General features: G+C 42.4%; 1 protein-coding gene across 4 annotated transcripts in view; it reads left to right on the top strand.

Moving 5' to 3' along the window:
• Positions 1-25,474, top strand: part of CFAP61 (cilia and flagella associated protein 61) — a 294,720-nt gene that overhangs the window by 172,304 nt on the left and 96,942 nt on the right. For all 4 annotated transcript variants that reach the window (XR_011530921.1, XM_070588742.1, XM_070588743.1 and 1 more), the window contains 2 exons: positions 12,343-12,441; positions 17,171-17,339. Coding sequence is in view for 3 of the 4 variants with exons in the window: in XM_070588742.1 (XP_070444843.1) it covers positions 12,343-12,441; positions 17,171-17,339 (268 nt within the window). In the remaining variant the exon portion in view is untranslated. The remainder of the gene's footprint in view (positions 1-12,342; positions 12,442-17,170; positions 17,340-25,474) is intronic.

Here is a 25,474-nt window from a genome sequence, read left to right as displayed (position 1 = left end):
GGAGGAAACCTCTGCTCATCCTGTGATGTAGAGGGCAGTGAATTGGAGGGAAAGGCAGCTCCTAAGACATTTTCCTGTGAATTATCTATGTTCTTCACCAAGCCCAAGGCATTCGACTGATGGATCTGAACTATTTTAAAATTGCCGTTCTCCTGATTGATAGGTTGTGTTCGTTCAGCTGCCCTGGCTCTTTGGAACTGAAAGTTCTTGGCTTGGGCAGTATAAGTGTTTCATATACATTATCCTTCTCAGTACTTCTATTAATAAGACTCTCTAAAAACCCAGCCACTGGAAAGAGCAGAAAGAACTCATCCTCGGCCGTCAGCCCACCTCTGCTGCCAAGTGCTATGGCCCTGACAGGTGGTCCTGTCCTCCTCACTGTGTGGATGGAGGGTCCCGGCAGGGCACCCCCCACGGTCCTACCAGCCTGGAGGTGCTATGAGGCTAGGACCTCCACGAAGCCTGTTAGAAGTCTAAAGGGAACTCCCTGCTCTTAGATCAAAGGCCGCGTCGGGAGGTGAGCTTCTATCATCCGTCAAGGGAACACTGTTTCCGGAAGGAGGGCTTTGCAATGAAGTCTGAAAGCTCTTTCAGGAACACAAGAGGCCTCTTTCCACAAAGCTGAGAAAGTTGTATTTTTACCAGCCACTTTGTGCATCAAATCTAGCCTTGCTGAACTCTGCAAATGAAATACTTTGAATATCTCAGGCTTTCCAGAGAAGTACTCCAAAATCATCTTTAAAAAGAAATATGGAAATGCTATACCAAAAAAGGGGCAGGAACCAGGTCTACAAACTCATCTTATGTTTTCTGTCCTTTTTACTCAAAGTGGGGCCTGTGGGCCAGCAGCATCAGCATCGCCTGGGAGCTCATTATCAACACAGAACCTCAGGCCCTGCCCCAGTCAGTGTCCCAGATAGATAGATATTTTCCAGAATTATACAGAACAGCTTCTTCACTGTCTCTTGGGCATCATCTCACAGAGCTGAAGCAGTTATGATTTTATTCTGTTTCGGTTCATGTGTCCCTATGCTTCTGAGTATTACATTCTTTATTCCTGATTATGGAGCAGTTCCTTTTAATCCGTTATTTTAAAATCCTTCCTAATTCAATTCTGATGTAAAGAATCTCTTGACGTGCCTGTAACGGCACTAGAAAAATGCATCAATGAATCCTGGGGTGGCAATACCTGAAAGCAGCCCCGGCTGGCATCCCGATGACCCTTTGAGTGACTAGAGAAATACACACCTTGATTCACAGAAAGCGCTGAAACCTAGGCTTGCCCTTGTCTCCCACTTCCACCACTGGGAAGAAGTTTCTCAAAAAACTGACCAGATATTCTCACCAAAGGATGAAGTTTCCGATTTTCAACCTAGACATTGATCCCTCATCTGATCGGGTGTGTTGAGGTAACTAAGAATAGCTTGGAACAAGGAAGGCATGTTTGTGAAGCTACAATTTGTGGCCGGATGACCATAACTCCTGTTATCGGGCCGTGCAGGACCGCACAATATCCGGCACAGCTGTGGGGTCTGGCAGCAGCCAGCCGAGCGCTTGCAGCTTAATTAGGCTTTTTATCTTTGCATTTGTCTGAGGACATCTGAAACCTTCAGTGTGGCCTGTCACTAATTAGGTGACTAATTAAATAGTTAGTGCTTACTTGCTGATCTCAGAGCTAAACCCTGGTGAACAGGTTGATGATTGTTATTCTTCCATACTGTCAGTCTCTGCCGCATAAATTGATGGACATTTGCTCTCTCTGATTGCCCTTTTGGTACCAAGGCGAATGCAGCGTGGTGGCCAGGCCCATGGCATGTGCGGTGCTGCCCTCCACTGTGCCTAGGGAACAGGCAGAGATCAAGGGGGCAGGTGGCATCTTGCCATATTGTTATGTTGGCATCACAATGAGACCTGTCAGGGGCTGATACAGAGACCCTCCGGTGGCTGAGGTGGGGGTGAGAAGGATGGGGACAGTTATGTGTTAGGCTAAGAGGCCCACCTCGCAGGCAGAAGGATATGACACTCTGTCACCAGAAAATAATATCCCGGAACGCTCTCTGGTGTTGCTAATCACAATCGGGTTTCCTAACCTGCTTCCAATATTTAAATGTAACTAAGGTTAAATGAAAATATCTTCATTTACTCAAAGTATCCACTCCTGCTCGTTTCAGGGTAACTTTTCTTATCTCCTAAGACCCCTTGGAGAGACTCCCAGAACAAGAGAAAAGCAATCCTCTTTGAACAATATTAGGCCTTTTTGGGGGATCAGATTATTGTCATTTTTTGTGGGTTCTTTCGGGTTAAGGGCGTTAAGTAAGTAATGCATCATTTATGATCCCACAAAGCGCAAACCACGTCTGTGGACTGAGTGATAGACCTGCCCACACAGTTTTCATCCTCTACCATCAGATCATTTTGAAATGAAGGCATCAGCACCTGTCTTAGTTTACATTCCTTCAAAAGCTGAAAACAAAGAATTTGGGTGGGAGTAGTTTAGTTGGGAGCAATCCTAGGGAACTGCCTGAGAGAGCAGGGAGGTGAGATGGGAAAGGGAGAAAAGTCAACAGAGCCCCCAAAAGCATTGTCAGCAGGTCACTGTGGGCAACTGGGACCCCCGGAGGGATTCAGCTGGAGGGGTCCCTCTGCCGCGTGGGGAAGCTGGGTATTTACCCACCATTTCCTGTCCTTATTGTTGCATGGACAGCCTGGACTGTTCTACCAGCCTGTCTCTCAAGCTTCCGCAGTCAGAGGATGCCCCCAGACAGAGAGGCAGGAAAGCATGAGGGTGGCAGAGCTGTTTGCAGGCCATGTGGGCGGGCCCCACAGCATCTGTGAGAGTGTCCTTACCGTCCCAGTTTCTTTAGTCTGTTCTCCTTTCTTCATATTCACACCGGTGCCCTTTAACAAAGCATGTGGGCATAGACAAAGGCAGAGAAAGGCAAGGCTACAGAAGACCGTGACGAGAGGATTTCGTGGCCAGCTCTCTTCCCAGGCATTGTTGCAGCTCTAAAGAGAACCCCAGGTGTACTACTCTGCCAAGAACCTTTGGTAGAAAAAAGATGGCCTTTGGGGCCTGTCTTGGCAAATGTTTTGTTTCTACTTTGGGAACGAGATAAGGTTAAGTTAGTAGTTTTCAAAACACGGTCTGTGGACCAGCAGCCTTCAGCATCACCTGGGAACCTGTTAGAGGTGCAGATACTCAGGTCCCACCTTGCACGGATTGAATTGGAAACCGGGTGGGGCCCAGGGCTCTGCATTTTCATACCCCTCCACGGCGTCTGAGAACTGCTGAGTTAGGGTGTAGCGGAGAGAGTCAGTGCTCTGCCATGACTGATGGGGCCCGGGAAAATCATCCAAATCTGTGAACCTCCGTTTTTCTTGCCTGTCTAATGGGGAAGTACCCCAAAATCTCTCCTCCCACACTGGTGTGAGGGGTAAATAAGGTAATATATGCAGAGCATCTAGAAAGGCTTAGCACTCAATACTCATTAGACTGACACCTCCCCACTAATTAAATTTGCATATCCGGATCCCTGGTGAGAGCTCAGGATTGTCTTTCCAATGAGGCAAGTGATGGGGACATAGGGTTTTTGTAAATGTGGAAGATGCTCCCTTCCCCAAGGATTAGGGATGAACCAGAGGTGTTTCCTGCCAGCAGCTGCATCAGCTCCTTGTGAGAGCTGCTCCTCTGGCAAAGACATTCCCTTGGAGTTTGCTTAAAATGGCCACCACCTCTGGTTTAGTCAGGAGGACCTAGCAAGCAGCCCAATGCTCTGTGGTGTTTCTATTTTGCAAAACTGCTTGACTCTAGAGGAAACTGGAGTTGTGCGCTGCCCCATTCTCTCTCCAATGAGACTGAGGACAAATCCAGATCCCTCATAGACCAAGGGCTTTCACGGTCTTAGGGGCCACATCTGTGGCTCCAACTGCCCCTCACTGCCTTATAGGCTGCCAGTGGATGTTTCTTAGGCCTCTTCTTGATATTTGGATGCTAGAGAATACTTGAGTCCTCTATTCTGCCACTCACTCACCTCAAGTTTATCATGTAAGTCTTGGGGTCCTGAGTGTACCCCCCACACTAAGTCTAGGAGTTCCACTGCATTAAAGAAAGAAAAAAGGCCAAGACAAAGATTTCAGTCCTTACTCATGTCTCTCAAGTATTTACTGGGATCATATACTTCCTTCACAGAAACTTGTATTAAACTCTACCCTCCTTTCCTGAGCGCCCCAAAACCCTGGAAGCCTCTCAATTTTCTCTCCCTACAGCAGCAGTTCTCAAAGTGTTGTCCCTGAACCACCAGCCTGGACATCATTTGAGAACTCGTTAGAAATACAAATTCTCAGGTCCCACCCTGGACCTGCTGCTGTGTTTTAACAAGCCCTCCAGGAATTTACTCGGTCTTCAATGCCACTCGGTCAATGCCATCTCCACCCTACTGTCCCCACCTTTCTCATATGCAGCCTCACTTCCGAAAAGACAAAGGACACTCCTCGCCCTCAGCCACAGCCCCAGCCCACCTCAGCTCTGAAGCCACTGGTCACTTTCTTTCCTCTCCGCAGACGGAGGATTAAGGCTTTAACCCCCACCCGCTAAATTCTTTTATCCTGGTACAAACACATAGAAGTGTCTCCAAGCACACTCAGGGAATAAGGAAGTATCACACTGGCCCCCCTCTTGCAGCATTTGATATTGGGTGGAAATTTGGACAGGAAGCCTGGACCATGGGCATGGGGGCCCTTCCACAGAGGTGCCAGGTAGCCATCCTCTCTGGGAATGGGGGCACTTAGGCACGGCTGGCTCCTGAGCACACGGCTTCTGAAGACTGTTTACCTCTAACTGTAGTCCCCTGAAGATAATTCCTTTCAAAGGGATAACCAGAATCTTTCCAACATACCAACATCATAAGGCACTTGGGCTCGAAAAAAACTGCTTTGAATTTCCCTTTTTATTTTGAAAAATGGTGGTGGAGAAAAATGTTGTGAATCAGCCCCCTAGACATGGGGTTAGTGTTGAGTAACTCTTTCTATAAGCAGCAGATTGCAAAACTTCCCAACTCAACAATTCTGCACATCAGAGCTACTTGCAGGGGCAGGGGTGAGGGGAGGGGCTGGTCATAAAAACACAGTTCCCTGGGAGGGCACAAAGGGGGAAGTGGTGTACCCACAACAGGACTAACAAAAATGTACAACTGAAATCTCACAAGGTTGTAATCTATCATAACATTAATTAAAAAAAAAAAATACAGTTCCCTGGGCCCCTATTCTTGGGGTTACAATTCAGTGGGGCTGGGGGGGGGGGTCCCAGGAATATGTATTTTTAACAGACTTGCCAGGTAATTCTGACATGCAGCTGGGTTTAGTAATCATTTATGTATACATTTCCTCAAAATTGGCAGTGTTATCTATAAGGAAACCCATTTCCCCCTAGAATTGCTCATTGTAACTAACCTATTTTTATGGGCTTGTTTTCCAAACCACATTTTCTAATTCTCAACAAATCATATAACTTCTAATTCACATCATTACTTCAGGGCTTACTAGGTCTACTTATTAACTTATGAATCATTATATAGCTGAGGTTATTACCGCATGTTCATAGTATTTGCATGCTGAATTGGACCTAGTAGAAAGCATTTCACAAAGCTTCATACTTAACTTATCGCCGTTAAGAATGAAGGCCCAAGAAGATGTGTCTGCCCAGCATGAGGCAACCTGCGCATGTGGTGTTAATAAAGCCTTGCTAACTGCCAGCGTTTGCCCAAACCATAAAACCCTTCCTCAACTTCCCCACCAGATGTGATCTCACTCTTTTTTGAATTCCCATAATGCTTCATTATTCCCAGAACTGATGGATTTGTGGCTTATATTTTGCCATCTCTTACATCTGAAGGGTTACTGACTAGTCTTTTGTAGCTACCATCTTGGTATTTACAGCTTGTGTACGCTCAATGTATATAAATATATGCTCAAAGTATAAATGTATGATGACGTTACTTCATATATATATATATATCTGTATAGATGAAAAGATCATTAATAATTCCCCCTAAATCATAAAGCAAAACTAAATTTCATTTTAGTTTATTTTTCCAGAACTCCCAAATTTTATTCTTATTCATTCAACAGACATTTCAAACATTACACTCATTTTCATTTTTTCAGTGAGGATCTATGTTCTACTTTTATGCAGAGATACATAAGCTTTTCATCTGACATCCTAAATCCCCAGACCATCCCTCCAGCCCCTTACCCTTCCAGGTCCCTGGAGAGTCCACAGAGCACCGAGGTCACACCAGGCAGACGCGTGTACCTTATTGTTGGGTCCAGTGTTGATTCCTGATCCCTTGCCCTAGGTCACAAGCCTCGAGTCAGGCAGGCATAAGAGATTTGCTGTTTGGCCCCTTTCTCCAGGCCCCATCCTGGTTCCCACTGAGGTTTCCTTGAACAGGTGAGCCATGCAAGATGGCACCCAAGAGAAGAGAGAAGTAGGGTTAGGGAAAGGGCTTTTCACCTCTTCCTCTCCGCAGGAACAGTCTCCCCCTTCCAGAAGTGCTCAGAATCCTTCATCCCACTCCTCATCTTTAGCTGTCTCTCTGGTCTCCCCCTGGAGGTCAGAGTATGCTATTACTGACAGCTGTGTGGCCACAGATGTAGCTGCCGTGTTATTTTTAGTAATACAATAAAAATGAAGTAAGTAGCCAAGGACATTGGCAAAAAAAATCTCTTTTGTGATCTACACAGAAAAAATATTGCTGAAGAAAGTTAAAAATTTTTCAGGGAAAAACTGGTAGATTCTCTATTCTATATTTGTAATAAAAATTTTGTTTTCATTTGTTTTGCCCTATATTTTTCATCTAATATTGGGTGTTCACCTAACTCCTAATTTTAAAACTCCACCTTTAGCATTTTATTATTAATTTTGTGACATTATGTGGTCACTGGGACCAAATTAAATCCGAGTTACTCTTTGATTAGTAGAATATGCTGTTAGGTTAAATACCTATCTTGAGCTAGGATTTACTGTCGTTTGGCAAACATTTTTGTCATTGTTTTGAACAATTCAGAAAGCAGAGACTCTAGTGGATTAAACTGTAACATTTACATTGATGGGGATAATTATTTTCTCTCTACATTGTCTGTTTGTTCCAATAAAAGCAGTAATGAAAACAGTTAAGTCACTTGCTTTGGTTGCCCTTGCTATGCCAAAAAGAAAAAAAATCAGCAAAACATAAAAGTAAAAAATAATAAAAATAATCAGCATTCACCTGGAAGGTTGGCAGGTTGGCAGGTCTCTACCGCCCAGAAGGGTAAGCAATGTGAAAAGCTTTATGTTTCTTTTATCATGTTCACCATAAACTGGCAATGTGACTCTCTTTATTTGAAGGATGAGGATGTTTAGACCTAATTTTGTGCTGTTCTCCCCAAGCATAGGATGAAACGCAATACCTTTTACTTATTTCCCTGGATACTCTAATCCCTCTCTGCTTTACGAGTATCTTTGAGCTGTTCCTCCCTCTGTATCCACAGCAACGTGAAATCCCCGCTGGAATTATCTGCTCGAAAATGCAGGTGCACTTGCTTAATGTTTCATTGGCTTGAGCACTTAACTTGAACTTTTTTTTTCCACGACATGGTGACCTTTGATTTCAGAGCAGAGGGCTCACAGTGATGTTCGATAGTGTTTGTATACATTAAGCCAATACCGGGAGAGCTGGGAGTCATGCCTTCTCTGTGGTTCTGCTGTTCCTGCCGTTTCATCTACTGCGTGTCCGAACCCAGGAGGTACCCCATCACCCGCTACTCCATTTGCAGGAACTTTTTGAATATTCATAAGTAATCAAATTAAAGTCTTAAACATTTTATCTTCATATTTCATCCTCAGAAGAGCCAAAATCTATCAGAATTGCCCATTATAAACATCGTGATTTTGGACCACTACTCTTAAATAGTTACAAATTTAAGAAATTAAATATCTGGATGTTTCTAAATCAGATTACAGAGGTAACTGTTACAGCAAAAATTTGAGGTTGGAGAAAGAAATAGACATGCTGGTGATAATTTCATATAAAGGCCTGGAAGAGGCAGGGAACCTTCACAGAATCGCAGGAAGGTTGATGTTACAAAGAAGCTTGAGGAGTTAGTTTAGGGCCTGACCGTAAGGACCTTATAGGCTGTGCTCATGAATTTGGACTTCATATTTTGCTAATAAAATAGTTAACATTCATTGAAAATGTAAACTTCTAAGCATTTTACAGATACTATTTCATTTAGTCCTCACAGAATCCCTAGAAGATGGCAGGTTCTGTTTTTCCCACTTCATGGGCTAGGAAACTGAGCCACAGAGAGGTTAAATAACCTGCCCCAGGTCAAAAAGCTAGAAAGTGCCAGAGCCAGGAGTCCAGCTGAGGCCATCTGACTCCTGGGCCCTCTTAGCTGCTCTGCTGCTACCAAAGTGGTAAGCAAACACGGAGACTTGAAAACCAGAACAGCTGAGATCTGATTTAATTTAAAAAGAGTTTTCCAGTAGCTGTGTGGAAGATGGGCAGGAGGGAGAGAGATTTGTGCCAGGGAGACTAACCCTGAGACTATTTCTCTAGGCAAGAAGGTGGGCTAAGGCAATGTGTCCTGGGAATGGCAGGTGGGGGCCATTCAAGAGATATGGACGAGGTAAAAGTGACTAGACATGGTGACCAGTTGTGGGAAGTGAGAAGGAGGGTAGGAGTCTGGGGTTGGCTCCCAAATTGCTGGCTTGAGAGATGGCTGGTTGGCATGCCTTTGATGGAGATAAAGGAGGAGTGGGATGGGGTTACAAAGACCTTTGTTTGGACACGTATTGAATTTGGGATGCCCAGGGAGCAGTCCCATTAGCACTGACAGACATTTGGAAATTAGGTTTGGCTCTCAGAAGAAAACTATAGCATAAATATGTAAGATGAAGTCATGATGGTAGACCACATCACCCATGGAGATGAGCATAAAGGCTGGGAAGCTTGGTGAGGGAAAGATGAGCAAAGGTGGAGGAGCTGGTAAAAAAAAAAAAGCAGTCATAAAAGAGAATCTTAAGATAGTGCTGTCGCAGGCAGCACGTTCTATGGCGGTAGCTCCTGGATAGGGCCTCCTGCATGGCCCTGGCTGTCTGTTTTCCCCTATCCCTTCCTCCTTCAGGATTGGCGTCAGTAATGGCATCCCACCCACCAGTGCTAGTCCCTGGTTGACTCCCATCCCTTATTGGTTTCTAGAAGTCTGTACACACCTCTGCCTTCATTCAATAAAACCCTGTGGAGTCAGCCATCTACTTCCTGCCTGGACCATGATTGATACAAGCATCTTCCCTGATCCCCGCCCGCCCTTCCTTCATGAGTCAACATGAGGAGAGACTTCGAGTTGCCTCCCAGTATTTATTTTGTACTTTATCCTCAGTAACAGAGCCCTGGGCAATGTGGTTCTTAGAAAAACTACTGTGTTTCTCTTTGGAAAACCACGTTTTCAGCCTCCCTTGCTGCTATATATGGCCGTGTCACTGAGTTCTGGCAATGTAAGCAGAGATGTCGTGTAAAACTTTCAGGAAGGCTCCTTAATGGGCACCCCTTTCTACCCATTCCTCTTTCCCTCTGCCTGTAATGCGGATGTAGGATGTGATGCCTGGAGCTCCAGGAGCCACCTTGGAACTGAGGTGACTTTGAGAATGGAAGCAGAGAAGCAGGGTCATGGCCCCTGTTGACTTCATGGCACCAGCTTATCAGCACCTGACTGGTTCCTTCCAGGTTTCCTAAGAACAGTTGTGAAGGATATTTGCTGGTATAGGGGTAGGGACAAATAGGAGAGGAACTTGATGAGGAGACAGGGTTAATGAATCAGGGGGAATGGAAGAACAGTCTTGTAGATTTATCTGGAGGCAGCAAGAAGGGACACAGTGGGAGAGAGTTGCCTGGTGGCTGGTCTCTGTTTTCTTTATGATGTGGAAGATGTTGTCACTTGAGAATGAGGAAGAGGGATGGCAGGGAGAACAAGGAAGTTTAAAGCGGTGAACTTGAAGACTGGAAAAAGGACCAGAACAGTGAAGGATGCGAAAGGAATTGGGCTGAGGCTAAAGGAAAGGAATGGAAAGCTGGTTTCTTTATATATAAAAATCCAGAGAATGCCCCCCTCATATTTTTTTGAGAAATCTTTAATTGGATCATAGCATAATTCAGGATACTACAATGTGGCAATTTGTAAACTTACAAGTCATTTGATCCATGTTGTTAGATAATTCAAATTATTCAGTGCCAAAGGGGTTGTTTTTGTAGTACAAAGTGTAGCTGGATAATTACTAAGCCCTCTCCTCACATAGAGATGTAAGAAGGGCCTGTATGTAGTTGTATTATTAGTACAACATAAACCACGTTTCCGTCACATAGACTTGAAAGTCAAAATAAATTTTAACTGCATGTGAGTATAAATATGTATTATTATTATTTGCATTTTCCATTAAATGGTAATAAATCAAAGGCCTGTCATCGGTGTGCATTTGCAGACTGGCAGCCATAAGTAGCTGGGGTTAATTGTGACCTTTATTTTATTTGAACATATTCAAAAATTTTATTCTTATTATTAGAGGATAAGATGTGCTCGGTTTTCTTTGTACCAAACAAGAATATTCATTCTCAAATGACACACATCCTTAGAGACTTTAGAGCAAAACCTTTCATAATATTTAACTATTTTTTTTTAAATGTCAGCTGCAGTTGAGTTTATTACATTGCCGGCCCATGCCATCACCCAAAGTCTCCCGCTTTTAGTGGCACTTAGATTGTCAGCAAACTGATAGCATTTTCCAATCTCCTCCTGAGAAAGGAGGGCAGGTGTTTTCCTCTGACTTGGTGAAGGTTTCTTTTTTGGCATTTGGTTGGTTTAAGGGGAGATGTGAACGAAGAGGAGATTTTAGGGGGAAAAAAAATCTTTCTCACCATCCTGAAGTCCATGAAATGATCAGCTCACCCATAATACGTTGCTGACTCAAGCTGGAGGGCAAATTAGCAGCAGGAGTATTTAATACTCGCAGGGGGTGGGTCTTAAAGCTCATAAGTGGGGCCAGCCCAATGGCGCAGCGGTTACGTTTGCACGTCCCGCTTCTCTTGGCCCAGGGTTTGCTGGTTCGGATCCCGGGTGTAGACATGGCACCGCTTGGCAAGCCATGCTGTGGTAGGCATCCCATGTATAAAGTAGAGGAAGATGGGCATGGATGTTAGCTCAGGGCTAATCTTCCTCAAAAAAAAAAAAAAAAAGCTCATAATTGCCTCAGAAGCCTCCACTTACATGCACTGGGTGTGCCCCTAACATTTCCCGCAGGACAGGTTAGAGGGCGCTGCTTGGAGTCAGAAGACATGGCTTTCACTTTAGGCCCTGCTGCTTATGAGCTTCATGACTGTGAACAAATTACCTACTGTTTCCAATCTTGACTTTCTTCCACATGAAATACGGATAATAAAGACTTGTTCCTACCCCCTTCACAAATTGTCTTGAAGATTAATCCCTAGGATAATGCCTATGAACGTGCCTCAGGCCCTGGAAAGCCTGATGCAGATAGAAGGCAGTTTTGCTCTTACAAGGAATCCTCTAGAACTTTCTCCTCTGAGATACTTTGGTTTCCTGATTTGAGCAATTGTATGTCTCCGAAAGTAATAAAACTAATGTTGACTGAGGGGATTAGGTGATCTTTGGATCCCTCTCAACCATTTGGGGTCAGCAGGGTGGTGGAGGCAGAGGTTAGACGAGAAGACCCTGGAGCCAGACAGCCTGGGATCACGCCCAGCCTCCAGACTTCCCAGCTGAATGGTCTTGGGCAAGTCATTTTCCCTCAGTTCCACATAATAAAACAGGGATAATGATATTACCGACCTCACTGGAATGCTGGGAGGACTACGTAAGGGCCATGCAGAAGGCTTGACGGTAGGCGCCCGGAAAGTTTTAGCTGTGGTGGTTGTAATTCCAAGCAGTTTCTTATAGGTAGCCTGAAATTCGAACTTTGCATTAACTTATACTAAATTTACGTCCCTCCTCCCAATTTTTGTGCTTGATTTTGTTTTACTTTGAGAAGCAAATTTTTAAAAATTAAACAGTGTCTGCCATTACCCTGTTGTAGCTTTTGGAAGTTTCTACCATTAGCAGCTCCAGTGCCATCCTCCTCTTTTCCTTTGAATGCTCGGTTCTGTTTGAAGGTTTGTGCAAAAAGTGTTGCTAGGTTCAAAGAAAAATCCAACAATTGGATGCCACGTGACATAAAGTGAAATTGAATTATAATAATCCTTCCCTGAGCTGTGCTTCACCTCTCTGTGTTTTGTTTTGTGTCTTTCTCCTTAGTTCTCACCTGAAGTTTAGTAACCTCACGCTGATTTCAACCCACGGACTCCCGGGAAAGAAACTTCTGAGCACTGAACAAAGGAAGTTCTTAGCAAGCGAGTATGAATTCTATTTGCTTTTTCATTCTGAGGCCTAAATGTCCTAATTTGTGTGCAGCCATTTAATAGTGGATTTCAGATTGGAAAGGGGAAAGGGCAGGCTTTTCTCCTGATGCTCAGATGTCACTCAGGAGATCCAAGTACAAATCTGTGAACAAGTGAATGGCAGGGCTGGGCTGCCTTTTTGTGTTTGTGGGAGGCCGGCTGCCCTGTTCCAAACAACTCGGGTGGAGCCTGCTGACCCCGCCACCCCGGCATTCAGGTTCTGGGTGCCGCTACAGGGTAGGGGAGCTTGGTGACTATATTTACACCAGACCAGGCAATGCCCCCAAGGTTCAGAGTTGGGAGATGAAGGTGGGGCACCTCACTGGGGTCTGGGTCTCACATCCCCCTGGCCGTTTGTAGTCAGGGGCTCATCAGCCAGAGACATTCTATGCCAGTCCCGGCAAACTTTGTTTCCATCCCAATAGAATCACTATTTGAAAACATCCATTCTAGAAAATGCCATTTCATTATCTCACAGCTTCTATTAATTTTAATTTCCTGTAGCAAAACATGGGTCCAAGAATGATTAGTCTTCCTGCCTCTAGAAAGAATGTCTCAATTTTTCCAACGACGAGGAAGGAAATTGTTCGCTCTCAGGGGGTTCATTTTAGAATCCATGACGAAGGGATCTTCTTCCCTCTGTGAAAGACTTCCTTTGCCTTCAAACAGTGAGAAAAACCACAGCTTCCTTGCCAACACAACCAGGTTCATTTTGACCTAATACTTTTTCAGACTGTACACTTTGATTTTTTTTTGAAAGACATAAGTAGTGTGTGGTAAAAAAGGCATGGGTCTGAGCCCGGTAGATGCAGCTTCAGACCCTGCCCCTGCCACAAAGGGGACTTGGTTTCTCTGAGCTTTGTTTTTTTTCCCATTGTGAAAAATGTATGATAAGCCAAGCTTGCTGGATTTTTTGGTTAAAATTAGTATAACATCAGCTCGTGATCAACACGTGCATGTACATCCCCTTCCCTTCTTTGCCCTCTTTCTAAATTACGTGATTTCCGGGTAATGTTGGTGTTATTGATAAATGTCTTACTAGGCATTTAATTGATTCAGCTTGATAAAAGTTTGTGTTAGCCCCCATGTTAGTTGTGTTATGGGAAAGGTGTGATCCTGTGTAAACTCCTTAACTGTCTAGAACCGCTCCCCAAGATAGTGGCTACTAACAACATGTGGCTATTTAAATTTAAATTTAAGTTAAATGAGATTAAAATTTCAGCTCCTCAATTACATAGCCATATTTTAAGTGCTCAATAGCCACACGTGGCTAGTAGTTACCATATCAGACAACATAGCTACAGAACATTTCCATCCTCAGAAAGTTCTAGAATGCTCCAACCTAAAATCTATCCCTGTCTGCTTATTTCTCTGACCTCACCTTTTATTATTTTTGTCCTCATTCTCTCCACTCTAGCCACACCAGCCTCCTTAATGTTCTGAAAACACAACAGGAAGCTCCCCACCTTGGGGTCTTTGCTTAAATGTCAACTTTTCAGTGAGACCTACCCTGACCACCCATTCATTTGTGACCAACACTCCAACACACTCCAGTCCTCAGTACTCTGCTCCAATTTTTTCTTGTAACTGAAATCCTTCTAAATATTATATAATTTGCCTTTTAAAATTATCTTTATTCTTTATGTTCTGAATCCTTCAACAATGTAAACTCTACAAGGGGAGGACTTTTTTGCCTTTTTCTTCACCGATGTGTTCCCAGCATCTGGGACAGTGCTTGCACACAGCAAGTGCTCAGTAAATCAGGTCGAATAGATGAAAGTTACCTCCAAAAGTCCCCGCGGCAGTTCTTTCAGTCAGGTTACAGAGAGAGACTGAATAACAGCTGGATGCCTCTGCTAGGTAACTGCATGTTCTCATAATTCTTAGAAACCACAAATGGAAACGTAAACAGGATGTTGCCTCTCGAATGGTCCTCACACCCCAATAAAGGAAATGATCTCTGGTCATGGAGTTTAAAAATAACAAGAGTATTGACATCCATAGACTTAATAATTTAAATTCCTCACTCTAAATACAAGTTCTGAACTCTCCCCTAACCAGTGTTTTATTTTTGTTGTCACTAGTTTGTGAATAGCCAGTTTTTGTCTTCTTTCCCCTGCCCTGTCCAGCATCTGGTGGAGGTGCTAATGACATGTCCGGGATACAGCAGAAAGGAAGGGAAGGAGAGACAGGAAGCAGGAGGAATCCACTAATTGGACAATAACCTTGAAAAACTGAGAGTTAGTTGTGATGCTCCTTCTTCTGAGAGTGTCACAATAAATCCTCTATGAAAACCTCTGTGGTTCTTCCCAGTTCTGAAGGGTTCTGAGTCTGTGAAGCACAGGCCTGCATCATCCTTAGGTTTGCTCCCTGGAGTTTGCCTTTGATTTTGCACCTGAAGCTCTGGGCTGAGTCTTCTGGCCACTAGTGGGGGAGCACTGCAACTTTGAGCAAGCCAGTCACTCTTCACATGTGTCCTCTTCCAGAAATTTCCCCATCTGGCATTTGTGTTGTTTTCTCCTCTTTATTACCTGTCTCCAGAATATTCTATGAAGACAACCTTTCAATTATTTCCAAGTCAGTGTCAAGCTCACTTGAGAAACATGAAGTTTCATTGATGTTCTGTCTTTGGTTCCTTCTCTCTCTTCCAGAGTACCCTAGTGGAGGTATTCCTATTGTCACAAGCTGTGAGACAGTCTCTATCATGTTAAAACCATGATGCTCATTAATCTTCTTAGGAAATAAGTTTGGAAAAATATCACTTAAAGTCTCCAGTGTCTAGTTTCACCTACCTCGTGGGTAAATTAAAGAAGGTCCAGAATGGATAGTAATGTCCAGAATAGATATCTAGTAGTCACCTACCCAGTGATATTTTAAACTGAGAGATGCCATTCAGTGTAGTAACGGGCGGTAAAAGTAAGCATCCCACATTCTTCAGTGCTCCCTCAGGTTGCTAAAAAACCAGTGTTCCCAACTGCCAGTTCCCACTGGACAGAGCTTCAAATTTTAACTCTGAAATATGCATTCTGACCTTATGAACTTTACCGTCCTACTGTCATTAAAAATAACATTGTCTTAGCCTTCCCCAAATTTCCCCTGAGAACTTTCATCTTTAAGCAAATTCTCATAAGAGTAATCCCTGCACACTAACTATATTTAATTTTTCCTCATCTTGGATGACAGACAGTGCTATTCCTATTATGAAGTAAGAACAGTCCTCTGTGGGTCTCTCATCAATGTACCAAATCAATGAAGTTTCCTGCTCTCCTGTAAACCTACCAACATGGATTTTTAAAAGGGAATTTCATCTCACTATCTGTTATTTTCCTGTAACAGGCCAGCCTCTGATTTTCTTTTCTTATTAAGAAGAAATTTTCTTGTTTTTAAGTGTTGTTTCGTGGAGAGATACAAAGCCCAGCGCTCCCTTCTCTTTCACAGGCCCCATAACAGGGTCTAATGTGCATCCATTACTAGGATTCTTTTTGTGTGGAGAGAGCAGACTCACGTGTGGATCAAAAAGAAAAAATGTTCTCCCATTACCACTTCAGAATCCTGTTTGCCTCCAAGGAGAGTAAACAGGATTATGTATCATTAATATTATTTAGAATAATACCCTTCACATATGCATCCCACTTGACAAAACAGCGTCTCTTACATCCTCATGTTTGTCCCTTCCAATGATGGAGGCAAGAAGGGAGGGATAGTTGTCCCATGTTGAGAGGGGAGGAAACCGAAGTATTGGAAGGGGATGTAGAGTCCCCAGGGTCCAGTCTCATCGGCAACAAGGCAAGGACACAGACCATGACATAGCACACCCTAGATTTGAACACAACACTGACTGTTCTGCCACCCTACACTCTTGATCTTCAGAACAGGATCATTGAGAGGTCACGTACATGAGGTCAAACCTTTCAGCAAATTTTGCAAACAACCCTCAAAAAACACTTTAAATAAACTTTAAGCCACAAGAAACCCACTTTTCTCACATTACAGTATGGTGCTCGTGCTCACATGGGACCCAGAGAAGAAAACCCATTCACCCTGGACCTGCTTTTCGTAGAAGGCCCAGTTCTCCGTAAATCACCTTGGTTGGCCCTGTGGAGCAAATCCCAAAAGTCTCCAAGGACTGTACTTGCTGCAAACCTAATTCCCAAACTCATATCCTCTCTAAATAAAATGTGTTTTGTCGTTTTGGCACAAATCCATGCACTAATTCTGAGAATGGGTCATTTATTGAAAAGCCTTAGCAGATAGGAGGGGTTTCTCAATATTCAGGACCTTGAGCCCTGCCTTTGGGAATCTTCAGTGATGCTTCTTTCTTCTTCCTCATTCCATCTGAGTCAGTGGTCCATATGACAATTCAACAGCTGAAGTAAATTTGTACCCACCATGAAATAGAGGCAGAAGAAAGAATATATTTTATAATCATTGATACACACACACACATCCTCCCTGTTGTGAACTGGCCTGCATCAGGCGGAACAATTTAGTTTTAATGGGAAGATGTCAATTTGTGACTAAGTGTCTCATAACAAAAAATCTCCTAGTATCTAGCCTCAGTCCTGGTAAACGCACAGCGCGAGCAGACTCGGCCCACTAGGGGCCTTGAACCAGCTCACCAGATGTCTAATTAATGCCTGCTGTCAGCTGCTCAAATGTCACTGATGGAGCTTCTCTCTCCGCAGCCACTGTTTTAATGATAAAGATCACGCGTTGATGTCGCTGTGCTCCTGGGTCAATGTGGTGGTTGGTAGAATGACTGCCATAGACCGAGCAGCCAAGTATGTCGTGGTTTCCAAAGAGGAAATCGTGCTCTACGACCACCTCGTCCTCTGCACCGGACAGCAGTACCAGGTGAGGCCGCCCACGGAGATCTCAGTGATTAACTGTTAATGTGTTTACTGGGGCGCATGCTCTAGGGGTAAAGAGCCTGCCTTCTTGCCCAGACAGCTGCCACTCTGTATTCCTAAAAGTCCCTTGCAAGGCCTGTGCAGGACCAGAAGTGTGTCTGAAACCCTCATGGAAATCCATTCCAAGAAAAACATTCTGCTCGAGGATAAAAATCACAGCAAGTTGGAGAAATGTCATTCTTTAAGCTGTTGTCCAAAAGTCTAACACTTACTGCTCACCAGAGCAGAATCCAGATACAACCCGGCATGCATTTATGGTAAATTAATTTATGCCTCAAGAAGCTAACATTTGGCGTGGTGATGGGCTCACGCGAAAGTATTTCAAACATGCGCACCTTCTGTCGACCCTTATTTTATTTTGTCTCTCAGTTATAAAACTAGGAGATGTGACTGATTACCCAGTGACCATGCTTTCCATTTTGATTAAATTCTCAAGCCACACTTGAAGAAATTAATGCTGGATACAGCTGAAACTGTTCAATGTCTTGGGGCAGCAAATTTTAATATTCTCCCTTTGCAATATACGTATGCATTTCAAGTGGTCCACAGAATTAGGGCATCTGTTTAATGAAATGAGATTGGCCTTGTAACTCAAAGGTGGGGTCTTTTAATTGCATTTCTCCTGGGAACCTGGATAGGCCTCCCTGTGGTGGGTTTGTTCCTGACAAGTATGGAATAATCCACCCCCCATCCCAGGTGCTGCTGTGTTTTAATCTGGTACTATCTTAGTTAGGCCATCTCATGAACGGCCGTGCATTTGACACGGGGATGTGTGTGCAGGTTTTCTTTACATTGCTGAGCCAGGAGGAGGCATTGCATGGTGGGGGGCAGGCAGCTGGCCAACTCCATGCCTCACTTACCCAATGTTCTCAGCCTTGGCTACACATCATGATCACCTGGGGCACTTCTGATACACCCATGGCCAGGCCCGGCCCCCAGAGACTCTGTTTTAGTTACTCTGGGGTGGGACCCAGTCATCAGTATTTTTTTAAGCTCCTTGATGATTCTACACTAAGGCCAAGAACCACTGACCTGAACTTTCTTGACCTAGAATCTCTCATCTGTACCTTAGAGCAGAACTTAAACTGAAATGTGCTCACATCCCCTGGGCATCTTGTTAAAATGCAGATTCTGAGCAGAGATGGGGCGTGGCTGAGATACTGCAGGTCTAACCATCTTCCAGGTGAGGCCGATGGTGCCAGTGCATGGACACCCTGAGAGTGGAGGCTGGGATCAGCCTCTGAGTAACTTCTTTTCTTTCTTTCTTCTGCTTCTTTTTTTTAAAAGAAATCCAATTCTCAAAGTGTAGAAAGGATTTTTTTTTTCCTAGTTAAAGGATAAAAAGAGACTGGAGAAATATCTTCATTTTGATACTTAAGTATTCCTCTTTTTAAAACATTAAATCCGAAGAAAACACCACCCACCCCTTTAGCTTGCCCCCCCTCACCTGCCCCGCCAAGTTCCAGCTGCTGCCTGCAACTGCAGACTTTGGAAAATGTGAGTGGAAGACCCAGCCAGCTGTCCAGAGACTAGGGCATCTGCTCATGTGTGTCCAGCTGCCCCTCAGCTTTAGTCTGTGGCACATTAAGCTCTTGCCCTTTTTACAATGGGAAAAATGAAATGAAGAAATGATAAAGGGAGTTCGAATTCAATTTTTCCAGAAGGACCTAAAAATTAAAGGTACATAGAGTGATATAAAAAAGGCAGCTGACTTCACTGGGGAGCTTCCAGGTTTTTTTCTGTTCCTATTTCTTTCTCCTCAACTCTCTCATGGTTTCATCCCAATTTTGTGATTTTTATTTTTAAAAAATAAAATGATGAAAATAAAAGTTAAACTCAAAGGAAGAAGATGACCCATTATAAAATATAACTACAAACCTTAACCTCTAATCAGACCTTTAAATGGAGTGTATTATTCGAAAATATTATGAAATATTTTTGATATCCAAATACATATCACTTAATTTTTTATCAGAAAATCCATGCACAAGGTAAAACATTAAATTGTGCTGCAAGGTTGCATGTGAGGAGGGCTGGTCTTTACTTCCAAGCCTTCTCTCCAGGGGCAACCCCCTTGAGGCATTTCTGTTGTTAGTTCTTCAATGGTTACCCCCAGAACTCCAAATAATGTCTCTGTAGAAGTTGTGATCTATCAACTTCTGAGATTACCTGTGACCTTCCCATTTTGGAAGATGATTTATCCAGCTCACTTCCAGTACTCTCCAACTCCCTTCTCTGTGCTGCCTATCAATTTTGATTGTTTTTATTGGGGAGCGCATGCTGGTTTTGAAAGTCACTCTGAGAGAGCTTACAAATGAGGTCCCTGAATCACTCTCCATGACTCGTGAAGAATCATGGAGATATGGAGAGATTTATGCCCTACACCTGGATTTGGGTCATCTCAAAAAGTTGTCATCTTTGTCAACTCAAAGTCACATGAGTCTGGCATTGACCATGAGAAGACTGTGGCAGGGACTTTCAAAGGGGTATCACTCACTGGAAGCCAGCAGGTGGGGCAAGAACATCCAACCAAGTGGGAGAGCACGCCAGGGACTTTAGTTATGGTGAGCTTGATGTGGGTCAGCAATATCATGTGGTCTCCACAGAGGTGAATTATGTCTTAGATGGGGTAAATAAGAGCAGGGCATCTAGGTCGGTGCAGCCCCAGGCGAGAGCCTGCTACAAATGGGTAGAAGAGAGAGCTGTGTACACCAATGTGCCACTCTGGTAAGACCTGAGAAAGGTGCTTCCCCTTGTCATTTGACAACATTTAACATGAAGAGACCTCACTGTGTTTGAGGATGACTAAGGGGGAACATAACAGCATGAGGTCAAAGAAAAGTAACTTTAAAAGCAAGGCTTGTGGGGCCAGCCCTGTGGCTGAGTGGCTAAGTTTATGTGCTCTGCTTTGGTGGCCCAGGGTTTCGCCAACTTGGATCCTGGGTGTGGACATGGTGCCGCTTATCAAGCAATGTTGAGGCAGCATCCCACCTGCCATAAATAGAAGGACCCACAACTGAAATATACAACTAGGTACTGGGGGGATTTGGGGAGAAAAAGCAATAAAAGAAAAAAGATTGGCAACAGTTGTTAGCTCAGGTGCCAATCTTTAAAAAAAATAACCAAGGCTTGTTTTAAAACAAGGCTGCAAATTCTGTGACGCTTCTCCAATCTGAGAGTCTACATCTCCTCCCCTTGAATCTTGGCAGGCTTGTGACAGCCTCGACCAATAGAGTACAAAGGAAGTGATGTGTTGTGGTGCAACTTGGAGGCTGGGTCAAGGGCTATGCAGCATCTCCTTGTTTGTGGGAACAGTGGCTCCTGGAGCCCTGAGTTTCCACATAAGAAGTCTGATACCCTATGATCACTGTGCTTGAGATGCCAACATGGGTTCTCCAACTGATAATTCCAGCTGAGACCAGCCATCCCTGCCAAGGCTCAAGACATGTGAGTGAGGACATCTTGGATCCTCCAGACCAGACCATCCAGCAGGTGAATGTCACCAGTAACACTTGGAATAAAAGAATTGCCCAGCCAAGCCCTACCAAAATTTCAGACCCACAAAATCATGAAAAGTAATAAAATGGTTATTTAAACCACTAAGTTTTGGTGTGAGTTTGTTGTGCAGCAAGGAACAACTGGAACAAAAAGATAACATAGAATAAAAGAAAGAGAACAACATCTGGAAAACTTGGAGAAAGAATATACTTTTGAAATTATTTCAAAATGCAGGATATACACACACACCCTACAGGAAGCTATGTATCATCCTCAGGACAAGTTGATCACCCAGCCTCTGAAATTGGAGCTGAAGCCATCTAAAAAGCAGAAGCTGAGCTGAGAAGACCTCAGGATTAGATGAAGAGGGAGATGGGTGAGTAATAAAGGATTGAAATTAAATCCCCATCAGGAGACAGGACTGCTGCTGTAAGAAAGTTGATGATGCTGAAGACAAAGGAAAATGTTCCTCTGGAGGGAAGAAGCAAAGGGCAAAGGGATACATTTGGTACAGGAGACAAGGCTCTGATATGATAGAAAGATATGATATGAAAGATATGATAGACATGGAGACAACATGTAAATAATTGGTCCAAACAAATGGAAAAGAGACAATAAAGATATGCTAGAAGAAAACTTTCCTTATCTAAAAGACATATTGCCCAATTGACCACATTCCAGGCAAAATAAAAGAAAAATTTTCTCAGCTAGTTATATTCTGAGGAAATTTTGGTTTTGTGAGAATGATAAGGGAAAAAAATGACCAAACTTCAAGAGAAAAAGAACAGATTATTGATCCCTTACCCTCAAAAAGAACAAAAATAAGACAGGCGTCAAAAAATTACATCTCCAAATTGGCAACAACATAACAATAGTAGGGGATTTGAACACCCCACTTACATCATTGGATAGATCATCTAGATAGAAAGTCAACAAGGAAATATTGGCCTTAAATGACACACTAGACCAGCTGGACTTAATAGGTATATATAGAACATTCCATCCAAAAGCAGCAGAATACACGTTCTCCTTAAGTGCACACAGAACATCCTCAAAGATAGACCACATGTTGGGAAACAAAATAAACCTCAATAAATTTGAGAAGATTGAAATCATATCAAGCATCTTTTCTGACCACGATAGTATGAAACTAGAAATCAACTACAAGAAAAAAGCTTGGAAAGTCACAACTATGTGGAAAGTAAACGACATGCTACTGAACAACTATTGGGTCAATGAAGAAATCAAAAGAGAAATAAACAAATACCTAGAGACAGATGAAAATGAAAACAAAACCTACCAAAACATATGGGATACAGCAAAATTGGTACTACGAGGGAAGCTTATAGCAATACAGGCCTACCTCAACAAACAAGAAAAATCTCAGTAAACAATCTAACACTATACCTAAAAGAACTAGAAAAAGAAGAACAAACACAGCCCAGAGTCAGCAGAAGAAAGGAAATAATAAAAATCAGAGCAGAAATAAATGAAATAGAGACTAAAAAAACAGAAGAAAGGATCAATGAAACTAAGAGCTGGCTCTTTGACAAGATAAACAAAATTGACAAACCCTTAGCTAGACTTACTAAGGAAAAAAGAGAGAAGGCTCAAATAAATAAAACCAGACATTAAAGAGGAGAAATTACAATAGATACCACAGAGATACAAAGGATTATAAGAGAATACTATGAAAAGCTATCCGCCAACAAATTGGATAACCTAGAAGAAATGGATAAATTCTTAGAGTCATACAACCTCCTGAAACTGAATCAAGAAGAAATAAAGAATCTGAATGGACCAATCACAAGTAAAGAGATGGAAACAGTAATCAAAAACCACCCAAAAAACAAAAACCGAGGACCAGACACCTTTTCTGGAGAGTTCCACCAAATATTCAAAAAAGATTTAAGGCCTATGCTTCTTAAACTCTTCCCCAAAATTGAAGAGGACAGGATGCTTCCTACCTCATTTTATGAAGCCAACATTATCCTGATACCAAAACCAGACAAGGACAACACAAAAAAGGAAAATTACAGGCCAATATCACTGATGAACATAGATGCAAAAATCCTCAACAAAATATTAGCAAATTCAATACAATAATCCATTAAAAGGATCATACACCAGGATCAAGTGGGATTTATTCCAGGGAAGCATGGATGGTTCAACATCTGCAAGTCAATCGATGTGGTATACCACACTAACAAAATGAAGAATAAAAATCACATGATCATCACAATAGACACAGAGAAAGCATTTGACAAGATTCAGCATATATTTATGAAAAAACTCTCAATAAAAAGGATATAGAAGGAAAGTACCTCAACAAAATAAAAGCCATATATGACAAACTCACAGCCAACATCATCTTCAATGATGAAAAACTGAAAGCTATTCCTCTAAGGAACAAGACAAGGATGCCCACTCTTGCCACTCTTATTCAACATAGTATTGGAAGTCCTAACCAGAGCAATGAGGCAAGAAAAAGAAATAAAAGGGATACAAATTGGAAAGGAAGAAGTAAAAGTGTCACTATTTGCAGATGACATGATTCTATATATAGAAAACCCTAAAGAACCCACCAAAACCTATTACAAATAATTAATGATTACAGTAAAGCTGCAGGGTACAAAATCAACGTGCAAACATCAATTTCATTTATATATACTAACAATGAATTAGCAGAAAGAGAAATCAAGAATACAATCCCATTTATAATTGCAACAAAAAAAATAAAATACCTAGGAATAAACTTAACCAAGGAAGTGAGAGACATTTACACTGAAAACTATAAAGCATTATTGAAAGAAATTCAAAGAAGACATAAAGAAATGGAAAGACAGTCTGTGCTCATGGATTGGAAGAATGAATATAGTTAAAATGTCCATACTACCTAAATCAATCTACAGATTCAATGTAATCCCAATCAGATTCCCAATGACATTTGTTATGGAAATAGAACAAAGAATCCTAAAATTTTATATGGAACAAGAAAAGACCCTGAAGGAGGCCTGAGAAAAAGAACAAAGTTGGAGATATCACACTCCCTGAATTCAAAATGTACTACAAATCTATAGTAGTCAAAATAGCATGATACTGGCAGAAAAACAGACACACAGATCAATGGAACAGAATCGAGGGCCCAGAAATAAACTCACATCTATGGACAGCTAATTTTTGACAAAAGAGCCAAGAACACACAATGGAAAAATGAAAGTCTCTTCAATAAATGGTGTTGGGAAAACTGGACAGCCACAAGCCAAGGAATGAAAGTAGGCTATTATCTTACACCACACACACAAATTAACTCAAAATGGATTAAAGACTTGAATGTAAGACCTGAAACCATAAAACTCTTAGAAGAAAACAGGCAGTACGCTCTTCCACATCAGTCTTTGCAGTATCTTTTTGAATACCATGTCTCCTCAGGCAAGGGAAACAAAAGAAAAAATAAATGGGACTACGTCAGACTAAAAAACTTCTGTATGGCAAAGGAAACCATCAACAAAATGAAAAGACAACCCACCAACTGGGAGAAACTATTTGCAAATCATATGTCCAGTAAAGAGTTAATTTCCAAAATATATAAAGAACTGATACAACTTAACAACAAAAAATGAACAACCCAATTAAAAAATGGGCAGAGGATATGAACAGACATTTTTCCAAGATTTAGAGATGAAAATCTGTACATGAAAGGGCACATGAAAAGAAGTTCAACATCACTAACTATTAGGGAAATGCAAATCAAAACTACAATGAGATAGCACCTCACACGGATCAGGGTGGCTATTAAAAAGACAAGAAATAACAAGTGTTGGAGAGGATGTGGAGAAAAGGGAGCCCTCATACACTGCTGGTGGGAATTTAAATTGGTACAGCTACTAGGGAAAACAGTATGGAGATTTCTGAAAAAACTAAAAATAGAAATGCCATATCATCCAGCTATTCCACTTCTGGGTATTTATCCAAAGAACATGAAAACACTAATCTGACAAGATATATGCACCCCTATATTCATTGCAGCATTATTCATAATAGCCAAGACTTGGAAGCAAAGCCAGTGCCTATCAACGGATGAATTGATAAAGACGATGTGGTACATATATACAGTGGAATACTACTCAACCATAAAAAAGACAAAATCATTCCAATTGCAACAACCTAGATGGACCTCCAGGGTATTATGCTAAGTGAAATAACTCAGAGAAAGACAAATACCATATGACTTCACTCATCTGTGAAAGATAAACAAACAAACACATAGATATAGAGGACAGATTAGTGGTTGCCAGAGGGCAAAGAGGTAAAGGGTACAGATATAGGGTGATGGATGGAAACTGGAGTTTTGGTGGTGAACACGATGCAGTCTATACAGAAGTCAAAATATAATGACGTACACCTGAAATTTATACAGTGTTATAAACCATTGTGACCTCAATTTAGAAAAACAGAAAAGGAAAAAAAATTACCTCTCCAGCATTAAATGGCATAAAAAAATAAAACTAGCCACACAGCATTTTGAAGAAAAGGTGGCAATTCAATAATTATATGCCAAGCTAAGTCTCTCCTATTTAA

This window comes from Equus przewalskii, chromosome 21 (assembly GCF_037783145.1).
Source record: "Equus przewalskii isolate Varuska chromosome 21, EquPr2, whole genome shotgun sequence".
Classification (NCBI taxonomy): domain Eukaryota; kingdom Metazoa; phylum Chordata; class Mammalia; order Perissodactyla; family Equidae; genus Equus; species Equus przewalskii.
The sequence above is the reverse complement of the archived record's forward strand: the minus strand, read 5'-3'. Positions and strand labels throughout refer to the sequence as shown.